The sequence below is a fragment of the Schistocerca gregaria genome, chromosome 2, assembly GCF_023897955.1.
Source record: "Schistocerca gregaria isolate iqSchGreg1 chromosome 2, iqSchGreg1.2, whole genome shotgun sequence".
Classification (NCBI taxonomy): domain Eukaryota; kingdom Metazoa; phylum Arthropoda; class Insecta; order Orthoptera; family Acrididae; genus Schistocerca; species Schistocerca gregaria.
Genome location: NC_064921.1, coordinates 849,285,556 through 849,301,635, shown reverse-complemented (window position 1 = coordinate 849,301,635; position 16,080 = coordinate 849,285,556). Strand labels below are relative to the sequence as shown.

The window sequence follows — 16,080 nt, the reverse complement described above, 5'->3', positions numbered from 1 at the left end:
TTTAGAGTTATCATGTGTGGTGCCTAGCAAAGTGATTATACACTCGGCGATCACAACCACGCTGTCACTTGTTCGGGCAGAAAGATGAAATTATAGGTTGTGGTACAGCTCTATACGGTAGAATAGTAGACAGATACAATTAGTCTGTATAAGAGAGTGGTTAGAAGCTCTGGTGTGACGTATCCAAGAATGTTGCTCAAGTGTGTAGAAGCCATACCAAATAGACTAACAAGGAATATTGAGCATACGTATGCAAACAAGCAGTATCAATAGTCATAGGTTTCTTTGACCCATAGGGGAGTGTTATGGAGATGCTGAAAACAGTGAAGCATAAACACTTGAAGATAGACACAAATTATCCCATGAGAACATGCTTAGAAAGTTTCAAGAACCAAATTTAAGTGACGAATCCAGAAAGACAGTAAAATGCCCTATGACTAAAATGCCCTATGTATCGCTGCCGTAGGAACCACGTGGACTAGATTAGACTACTTATAGCTCATACAGAGGCGTTTAAGTGATCTTCTAGCGTTCCATACATGAATACAACGGGAAGATGCTCTTATAATGGGAAGTATGATCTGACATGCATTTGACAGCGGTTTGCAGTGTATGAAGATAGATGTCCTCAGCAATGACATCCTTACGAGATAAACACGCTCCTCAGCAATGACATCCTTACGAGATAAACACGCTATGGTATGTTTAAGCGACTTACAGGCCTCAGCATTGTTATCTGTGATGTAATAAAACATCTTATGATTTATTCAAGGCCTGAATCTGCAGAAGACAACATAGATCAATTAATAATGTGAAAATTCTTACTTTGGGTTTTCTTGTAAAACCTGTCCGACACTAAAGGGCCTACTATATCAATTTATATCATGTCTAAATATATATTTAAGCATTTTCAAGGGCAGCGCAACCAGCAACAAGTACTATTACTGTTTGTAGCTAATTGCGTTCTCCTCTACAACCCTTTAACAGCATAGCAGCCGTGGAGTTCATAAAATCCAGCAAGGATAAAGTAACCCTGACATTGCCTATACAGGGATTTAAAACTGTTTATACGTTTAAATGAGTATTTGTAGCTGATTGTGTTCTCCCTCCACAATCTTTAATTTATAACAACTACAGATTTCAACAAGACTGAATATATATTTTCTTCGATTAGTAGCCTGCTTCGAGACTCGAGAGATGATGGTCGTACAACATAGAACGATAACGGAAACAATCGATATAATTATGTGCTGTTAACGGTTTTGTGTGAATATATGTTGGGAATATGGTTAGTGTATTTTAAATTTGTTTTGATTTCGAAGTGTATATTTAGGATAATTTCGCAGCCAACGTCATCCTTTATATTGATTTACGTGTGAATGGTAAAGAACTGGCGTGTTCGTAGGTGTTAGAAGTGACGTATGTGTTGATCTATTTGTTTTGATTTTCAGCAATTTGATAGTTTCTTCCGTTGGGACATTAGAGCAGATACAGCATTTGATTTTAGGCAGTGTGTACTAGGACGTAAGTGCGTTGTTATCTGTTGTGAGATCTTCATGTCACCACTTCGTGCTGGCTGACGCATCGGGGCTATGAGTCGACACCCTTACTAATTTGTTGTTGGGGTTGTGATTGTGTACCTACAGTGTCTTGTTTCGCATGTCTGTAAGACCTCCGTAAAGTTAAATATGCCAAAAGAAAATTAAAATCCTCAACGTTAGTTCTTCAGTTATACAGAGTTAGCACATTTTTTTTTTTCTTTTCTAGGATGCAATGTGCGATGCGATGGAACAGCGAGACGTCATAGACAGTAGTGAAGACATCGATTTTCTTAAAAATGTTATACACCAGTTGAGGCAAGAGTAAGTATTTTATCGTTTGAATGGAAATTTCTAGTATTATACCATTTCAACTTTTATGACATGTTGAACGTCCTTAGGATGGGAGGGTGGCGGAGGGAGGAGGGCACTTCTCAACAGTTTGAATTTCTCCACATTGGAACTTCTCTGTAATTGATTATATAAAATCTCACAGTACCACAATACCTGACATTGGGTTTCTCTCCATTAATATCCAGAAGAGGACAGTTAGTAAGTTGGGCTAAATACAGTTTCATGGAGTGCCAAGTTCCGTTTTTATTATTGCCATTATTGGCACATAGTATCAAGTTAAATAGGATTGATTGGCTCAATTGAGTAACAATCCTTTCTGATATGTTATAAACCACTTGCACAACGTGCCTAAAGAATTAACTGAACTGTAAGTGTAATGGCTACAAATAAGGCAAATTTTGAATAAACCGTGTTGTTGTTGTCTCCAGTCCTGAGACCTGTTTGATGCAGCTCTCCATGCTACTCTATCTTGTTCAAGCTTCTTCATCTCCCAGTACCTACTGCAACCTACATCGTTCTGAATCTGCTTAGTGTATTCATCTCTTGGTCTCCCTCTACGATTTTTACCTTCCACGCTGCCCTCCAATACTAAATTGGTGATCCCTTGATGCCTCAGAACATGTCCTACCAACCGATCCCTTCTCCTGGTCAAGTTGTGCCACAAACTTCTCTTCTCCCCAATCCTATTCAATACCTCCACATTAGTTATGTGATCTACCCATCTAATCTTCAGCATTCTTCTGTAGCACCACATTTCGAAAGCTTCTATTCTCTTCTTGTCCAAACTATTTATCGTCCATGTTTCACTTCCATACATGGCTACACTCCATACAAATACTTTCAGAAATGACTTCCTGACACTTAAATCTAGACTCGATGTTAACAAATTTCTCTTCTTCAGAAACGCTTTCCTTGCCATTGCCAGTCTACATTTTATATCCTCTCTACTTCGACCATCATCAATTATTTTGCTCCCCAAATAGCAAAACTCCTTTACTACTTTAAGTGTCTTATTTCCTAATCTACTTCCATTAGCATCACCCGAATTAATTCGACTACATTCCATTATCCTCGTTTTGCTTTTGTTGATGGTCATCTTATATCCTCCTTTCAAGACACACTCCATTCCGTTCAATTGCTCTTCCAGGTCCTTTGCTGTCTCTGACAGAATTACAATGTCATCGGCGAACCTCAAAGTTTTTATTTCTTCTCCATGGATTTTAATACCTACTCCAAATTTTTCTTTTGTTTCCTTTACTGCTTGCTCAGTATACAGATTGAATAACATCGGGGAGAGGCTGCAACCCTGTCTTACTCCCTTCCCAACCACTGCTCCCCTTTCATGTCCCTTGACTCTTATAACTGCCATCTGGTTTCTGTACAAATTGTAAGTAGCCTTTCGCTCCCTGTATTTTACCCCTTCCACCTTTAGATTGTGAAAGAGAGTATTCCAGTCAACATTGTCAAAAGCTTTCTCTGAGTCTACAAATGCTAGAAACATAGGTTTGCCTTTCCTTAATCTTTCTTCTAAGATAAGTCGTAAGGTCAGTATTGCCTCACGTGTTCCAACATTTCTACGGAATCCAAACTGATCTTCTCCGAGGTCGGCTTCTACTAGTTTTTCCATTCGTCTGTAAAGAATTAGTGTTAGTATTTTGCAACTGTGATTTATTAAACTGATAGTTCGGTAATTTTCACATCTGTCAACACCTGCTTTCTTTGGGATTGGAATTATTATATTCTTCTTGAAGTCTGAGGGTATTTCGCCTGTTTCATACATCTTGCTCACCAGATGGTACAGTTTTGTCAGGACTGGCTCTCCCAAGGCCGTCAGTAGTTCCAATGGAATGTTGTCTACTCCGGGGGCCTTGTTTTGACTCAGGTCTTTCAGTGCTCTGTCAAACTCTTCACGCAGTATCGTATCTCCCACTTCATCTACATTCTCGTCCATTTCCATAATATTTTCCTGAAGTACATTGCCCTTGTATAGACACTCTATATACGCCTTCCACCTTTCTGCTTTCTCTTCTTTGCTTAGAACTGGGTTTCCATCTGAGCTCTTGATATTCATACAAGTGGTTCTCTTTTCTCCAAAGGTCTCTTTTAATTTTCCTGTAGGCAGTATCTATCTTACCCTTAGTGAGCTAAGCCTCTACATTCTTACATTTGTCCTCTAGCCATCCCTGCTTAGCCATTTTTGCACTTCCTGTCGATCTCATTTTTGAGACGTTTGTATTCCTTTTTGCCTGCTTCATTTACTGCATTTTTATATTTTCTCCTGTCATCAATTAAATTAAATATTTCTTCTGTTACCCAAGGATTTCTACTAGCCCTCGTCTTTTTACCTACTTGATCCTCTGCTGCCTTCACTACTTCATCCCTCAAAGCTACCCATTCTTCTTCTACTGTGTTTCTTTCCCCCATTTCTGTCAATTGTTCCCTTAATTTCTCCCTGAAACTCTGTACAACCTCTGGTTCTTTCAGTTTATCCAAGTCCTTAAATTCCCACCTTCTTGCAGTTTCTTCAGTTTTAACCTACATTTCATAACCAATAGATTGTGGTCAGAGTCCACATCTGCCCCTGGAAATGTCTTAGAATTTAAAACCTGGTTCCTAAATCTCTGTCTTACCATTGTATAATCTGTCTGATACCTTTTAGTATCTCCAGGGTTCTTTCATGTATACAACCTCCTTTCATGATTCTGAAACCAAGTGTTAGCTATGATTAAGTTGTGATCTGTGCAAAATACTACCAGGCGGCTTCCTCTTTCATTTCTTAGCCCCAATCCATATTCACCTACTACGTTTCCTTCTCTCCCTTTTCCGACACCTGAATTCCAGTCACCCATGACTATCAAATTTTCGTCTCCCTTCACTATCTGAATAACTTCTTTTATTTCATCATACATTTCTTCAATTTCTTCGTCATCTGCAGAGCTAGTTGGCATATAAACTTGTACTACGGTAGTAGGTGTGGGCTTCGTATCTATCTTGGCCACAATAATGCGTTCACTATGCTTTTTGTAGTAGCTTACCCACATTCCTATTTTCCTATTCATTATTAAACCTAATCCTGCATTACCCCTATTTGATTTTGTGTTTATAACCCTGTAGTCACCTGACCAGAAGTCTTGTTTCTCCTGCCACCAAACTTCACTAATTCCCACTATATCTAACTTTAACCTATCCATTTCCCTTTTTAAATTTTCTAACCTACCTGCCCGATTAAGGGATCTGACATTCCACGCTCCGATCCGTAGAATGCCAGTTTTCTTTCTCCTGATAACGGCATCCTTGGGGGTGGATTTCATCACTGTTGCGGTGTACCTCCAGTGCATCTAAATAATTTATTTCTGCAGCTGAAAATCTGTACAGGGTGTATAGTTCTGTTTTATTTCTGTGTGGGTGTTAAATAGAGTAATAGTAATCAGACATTAACTCTGCCAACGTGTTATCAGTGACGTATACAAGTCGCCTAACTTTTACTGCAGATGAAGAATATAAGTAATACATAAACAAAATTTTATTATCTTTAATCTGTTACGGCAGTAAAGTTACAAATGTATATAAATACATGTACACAAAATGAAATTATATCATAAATGTTAAAACTACAATATGTTTCCAATAATGTCAAATAATTACCATTTGAACAAAGTGTCTTGCATTAACAATGTTAAAGAGTTGTGGTACTCTCTCCAAAGAATTTGCACTATGGTGTCACCTTTTCATATTCATAAAATTCATTAACTAAGTAAAGAGGATTATTGACTAATCAACTGTATAGTCTGTGCTTAGATGAAGTGAATGGGGGTCCTATCCATTCTAGAGGCAGTTTGGTGAACGTTTTTGTACCCACCACATTGTAGCTGTTCATTGATTCAGACAGTTTACACTATGGTACATCAACATGCGTGTTATTTCTAATGCCATGATAATGGAATTCTGTAAAGTTGATTATTCTGACATGTTATTCTTTGTATACAGAGAACAATGAAAGTGTAAAATTTAATTACAGTTAATATTTTTAGATCAACAAACAGTGGTCTGCAATGGGCAGCTTCATCTTAACATTAGTAAAAGTTAAGAAGATGAACAATGGCCTGACTCATAAACAAGTTTATGAACCTCCAGCAGGATACAGGCGAAATGGGTCAGCAACTTACCTTTATTAAAACTATTATTTGTAGTCCTGTCAAAGTTGTGGTGAGATAAATCCTTACCCATCTACAGTGTATTATCAGTGCTTCTGGCCAAACATCGCCAGGACAACTGTTCTTGTGTTGGTTGGCAAGAAGTACTGATAATACACTGTAGAGTTTGTACATGTCACTCATGATTGTCAGTTGTGGTTATTTGCAAAGTGTGTGTGTGTGTGTGTGTGTGTGTGTGTGTGTGTGTGTCAATACTTATGATGAAACTGACAGGTTGATAATGGACGTTCTGTCAGAAACTAGTCACAGCAAGTAAAGGATTTTTCTCACTGTAGTGTTGACAGGATTGCAAATAATAGTATTATAAACAAATGACCTATATAGATGTGCAAAATGTATTACAAACAAAGAAAATACAGATTTTTAGAACTGTAATCCTATGGCTACAACTGGGGAAAAAATGATAATTTTAAGCAAGGTTAAGTGTGAGACATTTGGAGATGAGGATGTCTGGCCATTTTCAAAAGCAGCTGCAAAAAGAAAAAAGCTGGTAAATGAAAGAGATTGAAATCATCAATATTAACTTGCAGACAAAAGCCGAGTTGAACTGTATACCTTTAAAACGCTGGAAAAAACTTAATGCCAAGTTTAAAGAGGATGAATTTTGGGAAAAAATTAATGCAGTGCTGCAAGAAAAGTTACATTTGATGGACCTTCTGCTTTTGAAAATATGGATTTAAAATGATTATTATGTACGGACAGTCAATAAATGGTTTCGACGGGCATACTTGGTTTTATGATATCACCCGTCTGCTTTGATCTGTGACATAGTTGCAATGTGGTGCAGAGTGGTGCATGTCGTCATTGAGCCATGGTGTGTTTGTTTTCAGGTGGAAATGAAATGTTGTACAGGGCACAGTATAAAAAGAGGTGATGAGCTCTAGTGGTTTATGCTATTGGTATCCTGGTCTAGTTGATGTATAGGTTAACCGGAGATTTGGATATAGTGATGTCTTGGTCTAGGGTTGAGTTACATAGGGATTTACTGGTATCCTGCCGAGGGTTGATCTATATTGGTTAAGTGTAGATTGGTATACTGGCTCTTTTTCTTTTTATTCGTGTGTGTGTGTGTGTGTGTGTGTGTGTGTGTGTGTGTGTGTGTGTGTGTGTGTGTTGGTCGCTGCTCTGGTATGGTGTTGAGCTATGTAGGTTACCTCAAGTTTGAGATATTGTGATCTTATGGTGGGTGTCGTAGGATTGTGTCGGATTTTGTTTATTTATTTATTTTTTTGCAATATTGAGTGGTGTTTTTTCCCCAGTCTGTTGTCTCTTGAATGGTGTTGTTTTTTTTTTAATTTGATTTAGGCTCGATGTTTTGGTGGCCATGTTGGACGCGCTCGAAATCGATTGGCGATTAAATACAGAAGACAGAAATTAAAAATAGACAGAAATTAAAAAATAAAATTAAATGGGCAGTTCTATTTTCTCGATTTTTTTTTATCATTAATTTTGCTGCATTCATAAACAGAAATTTATTATAAGCATATTGCATTGATAGGAGAGGCCCAAATGTTAAGTTGGTTTTTAAAATGGTCTTCTGTTTAGGCGTTGGAAGATACCTTGTACACTGTTATAAAGCACCTCATCGCAGTCGTACATTTCAGCTAAAGTGTGCTTCAACTGAGATGTAATATTTGACTTTCTGTTCGTTACTATGAACTGTGGGAAAAAATTAAAAAGTTGCCCAACATATTATAGTAGCTAATAGTGCTCCCTGCAAAAAAAGTCTCATAGGAAAAATTTAAGAATATAAAATCTGTTTAAATGTTCCCAATGCCCCCCCTCCCCCCAATATAATTGTTGATTTTATGCTTTAGATCAGACAGTATAAGAAAAATGTTTCTGAATTTCTTCATTTAATTACGTATTTCAATTATTTATCTGTAAAATAAGGGAAAGGCAACCACTTCTCAATAGCAGACTGTTGCGCGGCCCATACACACACATTGCAGAAAACAGTCATCACTAGCTTTCGAGTTCCGACACTTGTAACAGAAAGTACACACATTTGTACACACAAGCACACATATTTAATACATAAGAGTTCTTAAGCTTGTGTTTTGCATACTTTTAGAGAATCTCGTCGGAACATTTGTGCTACTGTAAGTTTATCCACTATGATATAACACTGTTGAAAACAGAACTCTTTGCAGTAGCCTTCACTTGCATTTTTCTCAGTTGATGTACAGTGTGTGCCTCTAGGCACATAAATTACAACAAATTACTCATGAGAGAGTTGTCTGTGTAATAGAGCTTCACTCAAATTTAGGCTTGTGGTTTTAGTTAGTTTTAGTGAAAATTGTGTTAATTATAGATGACTGTATGGTAGATCTTGGGCTCTGCAACAGCTTAATCTGCCACCAACACCTTTATTTTGTATTCACATTCATGGGCTTCTGCAGTTCACTACCAAATTTTCTGCTTCCCATCAAACCTAGACTCCCAGGCTATTTCTTCAGGTCAGCTTGTCAATACAGTCACTATCGCACATTAACCAGTTAGGTATATAGGCCTACTCTGGGACAGAATGATTATTACCTCAACCATTGTGGATATTACATGTCTGAGACCGATCATTGTAGGAGATCTTATTTCTTTCACTGTCTTTACTGCTCCATGGTTATCTAATTGGGTACAATCAAAGATTGCAATACCTCCTGTCAGCTTTGACCTGTGATGTCAAGATGATGGCAGACACTCCTATTTCAGTCTTATGCAATTTGGGTACAATGATGTCACTCGTTACACACACGAACAGGCATAAATAAGATGAGAAAAATTTGATTTCAGAAATAACATGAAACTGATGGGACAATCACAGGAATTTGGATGTGTGGTCAGAGGAAAACTAAACACATGGCAATTCTAATTATGATAACATACCAGAACAAATACTAAAGCAAAAGTCAAGCAAATGAAATGCTCATCAATCAACAAAACAACAATAAAAATGCCTGAAAAAACATTAGATTGGGAATTTCACTTGACATGTATAGCTAAAACAAAATTAATGATACCCCAAACACACACGGACTTATAAAACCCAGTACTGTGTAGAAAATTTCACTTGGCCTATGTAGTTCAGGCAGAATCCACACAAAATTTGACAGATCCATTGTCCAACACTTCACTTGACCTATTAAGTCTGCAGTTCCACAGAAATGAAACTTGCCCATATGACTTACATTGAAAATCTAGGCAAACCATTCCATGATACCTAGCAATTACAGGCCAACATAATTACCAACAGCTAGCAATACAATCCAAAAATTCATAAAAAATTACATTAACAGAAATTTCTATAGATGAGAACCAAACAACTGTGCTCATAGATACACATAACATACATACAACAAAAAAATAATAAAATAAAAACATACTCATGAATCAGTCAGCTGACACACAAATATAGGAATCTAGCAAAAGAAAAAAATAATCTATCGCCACAGTGTTTTGGATTGCCAGTGTAGACTTCCCAAACCAGGAATCACTTCGGGTACAAGGTCATAAACTGTTCCGCCGACAATACCCCGTGTACTTGTCTGTAGTCAAGATCCGCTAACTTTGCTCAATCTCGTACATTCCCTACAAATGTAACACTTCACATACACCGCAATTGAACTGAATAACTGTAGGAATTTAATAATGGTCAACTTGTTGTTTACCATTGTGACTTCCAGGGATCTACTCATTAACTTTGTTGTTGTATCCATAGGTAACAAAAACGAAACATAAAATTAAATTTTGAACCATGAACAGTTTGCACACTAATAATTCCAAACCCAAAAACTATTCTATTGCCCATAACTGCCGACATCAAAATAATTCACTAACAAACTGCAAAAGCTCTTTATTGTTCTCAAAAACTGCATTCAAGAATGACTCACTAAAGACTCAAAATAATTTAGGAACTTAAAAATTAAATACTAAAGAGTGCAATCATATACTCAGACATGTCCAAACCCAGTCTATTTGTAATACATTTCGCCGCAGTGACATCACACAACACAAAACTACTACATCGTGGGTCAAAGCAGACTGATGACATCACAAACTAAAGTTGAAAGTGTTCTGTGATCAATAGTAATTGTCAGATGAGGGTGATTTGCATTTATCTTTGGAATGTTGCTGGTTGTCACAACATGTTGTTCATGTGAAAAAGCAGAAAGTGAGTTTATAACTGCACTTTTACTTCCATGTATGACATAAATGAACAATAGGGGATTATCAAGCATCTGCCTCATCCTTGCAGCAGTTATTTCTGATCTGCACAGGACATTTGTGGACTCTTGACATTTTCGTGCCCCTTCTTAACATTTTGAAAATTTGGTTCTCCTAATTGACACTCCTCCATGTTGTAGAGTTATTTGTTGAAGTTGTACGCAGGCCAGCATTGTATTGCATTGTATTGCATTGTATTGCATGTCAGTACCTATTTGAATAAATATTCTCTTCTTAAGGTTTGATATAGTTACCCTTAACCTACCAACAAACTCAGTTCCTTTCTGCAGTGACATTAAATTAAACTTGTATAATCCAGAAAGATGACACTGGTAAGAATTCAGGAATGCAGTGGTTTGAATCCTCATCTGGCCATGCATCTTAAGATTGTTCTGTGAGTTTTCTTAATCACTTATGACAAATTCCAGAAGTGTTCCTTTCAAAACACCACCACCATCATATATGACCTTATGCTCAATGTGTAACAACCCCATCTTTAGTGAGATGTTATGTCCTAAACTTTTATCCTGTTTGCTATATTTTCTGCTGTCATTAGCTTAAACCTTTATTCTACCCCCACTTTATTTGAGGAGAATGTAAAATCAATTGTAAATATTAACTCTGATAGAATATTATATTTGTCACTATATATCATTATGTGTGAAAATTTGAATCAACTGAACCTGCCAAAACTGTATGTGTGCTTCGTCTCGCAACATAATGATTATGTAGCATGTGATGTCTTACGTGAGTTAACAGAAATTGAACAAAACATTAACATTGTGTTTCAGTGTCTATTATTTGTAGGTTGTGGTGACATTAGTCTGTAAATTGGTGAAGACGACAAATTCAGATCAGAGATCTTAGATGTTATGACATACTGATTTGCAATGAAAAAGATCAATGTAAGATCACTCTGATTAATGAAGAGTAGTGAGACAATGAAGAAATATGAGAACATGTGGCAGTATGAGTCTTCATTGTCAGACCTCCCAGGGAACTCGCTGGTCTGTCGTGAGTTCGTACATGGGGCTCCGAGCTTTCCATGTGCCCCCTCCTTTCCCTCTCTTGGTATCCTTACTTATGTGGGTCTGGGTGTCCAACACATTCCCTGTATTCCTTAAGATTTTGTTCCCATTGCCTTTTCTTTTTGGTCATTCCTTTTTGATCCCCCTTTGGTGTCTGAGCTCCACTTCTAAGGTTTTTTTTCTCTGTAATGTGAGCCGTTGTTGAAGAACTCCCTCCGTAACATCTACAGCTTGCCCCCCCTCCCCCCCTGCCCATAGTCCACCTCCACCCCGTTAGGTCACCAGTATGTATAGCCAGTCCATGTGGTGGGGCTGTTACGTAACCATCTGGCTGAGCTCCCTGACAACATAGGGATCAGACATCTGATACCTGAGCTGTTGCCTGTCCATGTATGCCTACGAGTGGTTTGCTTGTCATTCTAAAGTGTCGGAACTTTCAGCAGCAGCCGCCGTGCCAAACAGCCATAGCTGTGGGTGGGTGGTGCCCTTGGGGAGAAGCACTGATCAGGGTGGGTGATATCAGGGCGTATGGTTTGCATATGAAACATTTAAAGCTCCAGAAAACTGGCTGTTCTTCTGCAGGTGTCTCTTTAGTTGGTAATGGATCCTTTATGCTGCTTCTTATGAGCTGGCAGCCTTGCCTTCCTTGAACACACAGTAGGAGGGGGGGGGGGGGTCAGGCTCGCTGACTTGAGGTGATACACTTTCTGCACTACATGGTCTGTACTAGGACAGACACGGACACATTCACTGCTACAAAGCCATTAGTTTTTGTGGAAAACATTGAGACAAGTTTGAAGTTTGGTGAAGTTGAGTGTCTCACTAAGATTCGATAGGTTTCACTGTTGATCAAAACTTGTTCTGCTGCCTAATTGCAGCCCTTCATGCTTGTATCATCTTGATGACGTCCAGTTGATTACACCACAACGATCTTTGAATATGGTTCAGGGAGTCATTTTTCATAGGGATCTCATCCTTCAAACTTGTTTTGGAATGACTGGGCATTCATATTGTTCGATGTGGTTTGAAAGGTCATAAAGACAATCACACCGACACTGGTGCCTTTAGTCAGGCGTTTGGGGAGATACTCTACCAGAGAAGGTGAAGGTTATCTATTACCAGTCTAACATAAAGCTGTACATCCCATGCCACAAATGAGGTGCTTTGGGTGCTTGCATTTTAGGCACAACTTCCTGCTGCACGGTGGACCTACTACGCAGTGAATATGGACACCCGCTCTAAGAAGGGACACTGTGTTCTGCTGCCCGTATATGTTAATTGTCATGGCCGTCACTCTCCACACTGACTAGATTGCCTGGGTTATAGGAAGGAAAAGAAGACACAGGAGTATAAGTCTCTTTTTATCAGAAATATGACTGACTTCACTATTGTCAGTGACTCCTAACTATGCCTCTGTTATGTCCTTTCCCCTCCATCCTTCTTCCTTATCCCAGTCCCACCCCCTCTCCTCTCACCCTCACCTGCACTTCAGACGTACTCCCCTCCCCTCTGGGTGCCACTCCCCCTCCCCATTTGGAGAAATGTCCACCTTCTTTGGCACCCACCAGTGATGGGGTACCTCCCAGGACCCCTACCACCAGCATCTCGCAGGCCAGAAGCCAGCTACCACAACTCATCTACAGGACACACAGTCTCTGCACCAAGGTCACTTGCGCTCATTCAGTTGTGGATCTTGTGGAAGCCTGCTCTCTCTACACCCCTGCCCTCGACTTATGGAGGAGTAAGAACATAGTACCCCCCCTAGTGCCTCCAGGGATGCCTTTGCCCTGTTCGCAACTGGACTCTGACCTCTTATTTATGGGTTTCACTCTATCTTAGTTTTTTGACAGATGATGACATGGCAGAGAGGTTGGCTCCAGCCTGTTCTCCAACTCCCCAAGTTGTAACCCATTATTCCCTTTTACTCAGTAGCTTGTGTTGTTCTCCAGGAATCTCATTTTACAGATGCTCACTCACTGATCCTTCATAGGTTGCTGCTTTGTTGGAGCTGGGTTGGCTCCTTGAGGGCTACTGGTGGCATTTGCACATTTGTCTGTATGGACGTTGTTAGTGCATGGATCCCCCTTTGTACTGCATTGGAAGCAGTTGCTGTCCAGGTCCACATTGACCCCACAGTCACAGTTAGCAATCTCTATCTCCCTCCTGACAGGCCTCTTATACCTGCTGCCCTAACTGCCCTCCTCCAGCAACTCCCCCTCCCTCCCTTCTTCCCCCACTTCGGGCCCCTTTGTACGGCAGTGCTTTTTCATCTAGTCAGAGACTCCTCATTGATCAATCTCTTGCAGACTACGTCCTGTGCCTTCTTAATGATCTTATGATCTTTTGCTCACCCCCCCCCCCCCCCCCTTGCAGGTTCGTGGGTTAGAGTAGGCATGTTTTATTCCTGCCTGTCTTAAGAGGTGACTAAAAGGAGTCTCAAATGTTTCGGCATATATATTATGGTCCCCTCTCGGGTTTGACCTCCATATTCCCAAATTCTTCCGAAGAGCGAGCCAATTGGGGAAGGGCGCCTTACATCGTGCATTGTGTCCATCGTGCATTGAGACCTTTAGCCAACTTTCTCGTTGCCGCATTGCCGTCCTGTTCATTCTCCATCTCTTGGGCGAGGATACATTTCTGGTTGCGATTTCCACAATGCACTGTGTAGTGTTGCTATTTGCGGAGACGTCGGCCATGTTCTTCTGTGCACCTAATATCCAGCACGGTAGCCAGTCCGTTATGGTGGGGCTGCCATGTACCCTGTTGGTTGTAGCCCCCTGACAACACAGGGATCGCTCTGTTGATGCCTGCTCCATTAATTCCCAACGTATGCCAAGGAGTAGATGCCTATCTCCCTGGGGCTTCGGGACTCCTGGCAATGACCATCCTGCCACGTGGCCCTTGCTGAGACTGGGTGGTGCCCATGGGGAGGGACCTTGGTTGGAGTGGGTGGCATCAAGGCGGATGACCCGCAATGAAGCATGGTACATCATCTCTTGCTGGTGGCCAGCTGCCAGCAGTCTCTAAGTGTTCTCGGGCTCAATTCAATGCTCAAAAATATGATCTCGAATTGTTCCCCTCCCTGGCCACACCGTGGGAGGAACGCAAGGCTCAGGATGGCAGTGACACTTATTCACCCCGGTTCCTAGTTTGTACAAGAGCTGATGGGGAGTCTTTCATATCAATGAAGCCTCAGTTCTTCATAGAGAATTTAGAAGACAAGTTTGGGGAAGTGGTGGGCTTGCCCAAATGTGCTCTGGATCAATATTGATAAAAACTGCATCCTCTGCCCTGTCACGAAGGTTACTTGCTTGTGACAAGTTGGGGGATGTTTCAATTACCAGCACACCCCATAAGAGTTTAAATATGATCCAGGGTATTATTTTCCATAGGGACCGTTTGCGTCTGATGATGAGCTGTGCGTCAATTTAGAGCGTCGAGGTGTTCATTTCGTCCGGCGCGTTCATTGGGGTCCGAAGGATAATCAGATTGCAACCGGTGCCTTCATCTTGGCCTTAGAGTGTGATACATTACCAGAGAAGGTCAAGGTGAGGTGATGGTCTGCCACTGTGTCAAGCTGCCTCCGCCGATGCAGTGCTTTAAGTGCTGGAAGTTAGGCCATGTGTCTTCCCACTGTACTTCCAGCCTCACATGTTGAGATTGCGGACGCCCATCACATCCTAATACTCCATGTGCCACGCCTCCTGTCTGTGTCAACTGCGGAAAGCATCATTCCCCCCCCCCCCCCCCCCCTCACACACACACACACACACACACACACACACACACACACACACACACACACACACACACACACACACACACCAGGGACGTCCGTCCCTGCGTCTAAACCAGAGAAGTGTCCAACTTTTTCAGCTCCTCTCACTTGCAAGGGGTCCCTTCGGTCCCTCCCTTCCCAGGTTTCCACAAGTGGGGAGGATGATGCCCGGCAGTGGCATAAGTCCTCAGAAGCAGCTGGTCATAGGGCTTTGTGATCCTCGTTTTTCCTGGAGACTGAATCAGTGAAGCCCTCCCAGCCAGGGAAACCCAAGGAGCAGCGAGAAAAGTCCAAGAAGAAGACCTCTAAGACAAAGGGACTTGTGGTGGCACCCACCTCACCACAACCTACAAGCTCTGCATCTGAGGGCGAGGTAGAGGTTCTGACGTCCGCTGATGACCTAGATCTACCGAACGCTCAGACATAATGAATGCCACTCGCACAGGTACTCAATTGGTGGCAGCAGGTGACCCAGTGACGTAATTTGCCTCCTCGGTCACTTCATGCCTTTCTCATCTATGGACAATGTCATCCTCCAGTGGAACTGCAGCGGTTTTTTCCACCATCTTGCTGAGCTCCGACAACTTCTCAGCCTTCACCCTTTCCTCTGCATTGCTCTTCAGGAAACTTTGTTTCTGGTGATGCAAACCCCCGCCCTCCGTGGCTATTGGGGTTATTATGAGAATCGGGCAGCTTATGAGAGGGTATCTGGTGGTGTCTGCACCGCCTCTTTCCAATGATGCCATTGATGCGGTGGTTCACTCGGTCACCACTGGCATCGTTAGTGCCGCAGAATCTGCCATTCCCTGTTCTTCTGGGTCCCCCTGGCGGAGGACTGTGTCTTGGTGGTCGCCCGAGATCGCTGAGGCAATTAAAGGTCACAGGCAGGCATTCGAGCGTCACAAGCGGCATCCCTCATTGGAACACCTCGTCGCCTTTAAATGGCT

At 41.1% G+C, this 16,080-nt stretch overlaps 1 protein-coding gene across 7 annotated transcripts in view; it reads left to right on the top strand.

Annotated features, from left to right (window-relative positions):
• The first annotated feature begins 997 nt into the window (after window positions 1–997).
• LOC126335214 (nuclear distribution protein nudE-like 1) overlaps window positions 998–16,080 on the top strand; it is a 161,136-nt gene continuing 146,053 nt past the window's right edge. For 2 of the 7 annotated variants that reach the window (XM_049998241.1, XM_049998239.1), the window contains exons 1-2: window positions 1,204–1,288; window positions 1,768–1,862. In XM_049998241.1, the coding sequence (XP_049854198.1) occupies window positions 1,286–1,288; window positions 1,768–1,862 (98 nt within the window). In that variant the 5' untranslated portion in view covers window positions 1,204–1,285. Of the gene's footprint in view, window positions 1,666–1,767; window positions 1,863–16,080 lie in introns of all 7 variants that reach the window. The other 5 variants (XM_049998240.1, XM_049998238.1, XM_049998237.1 and 2 more) reach the window with 4 other exon arrangements.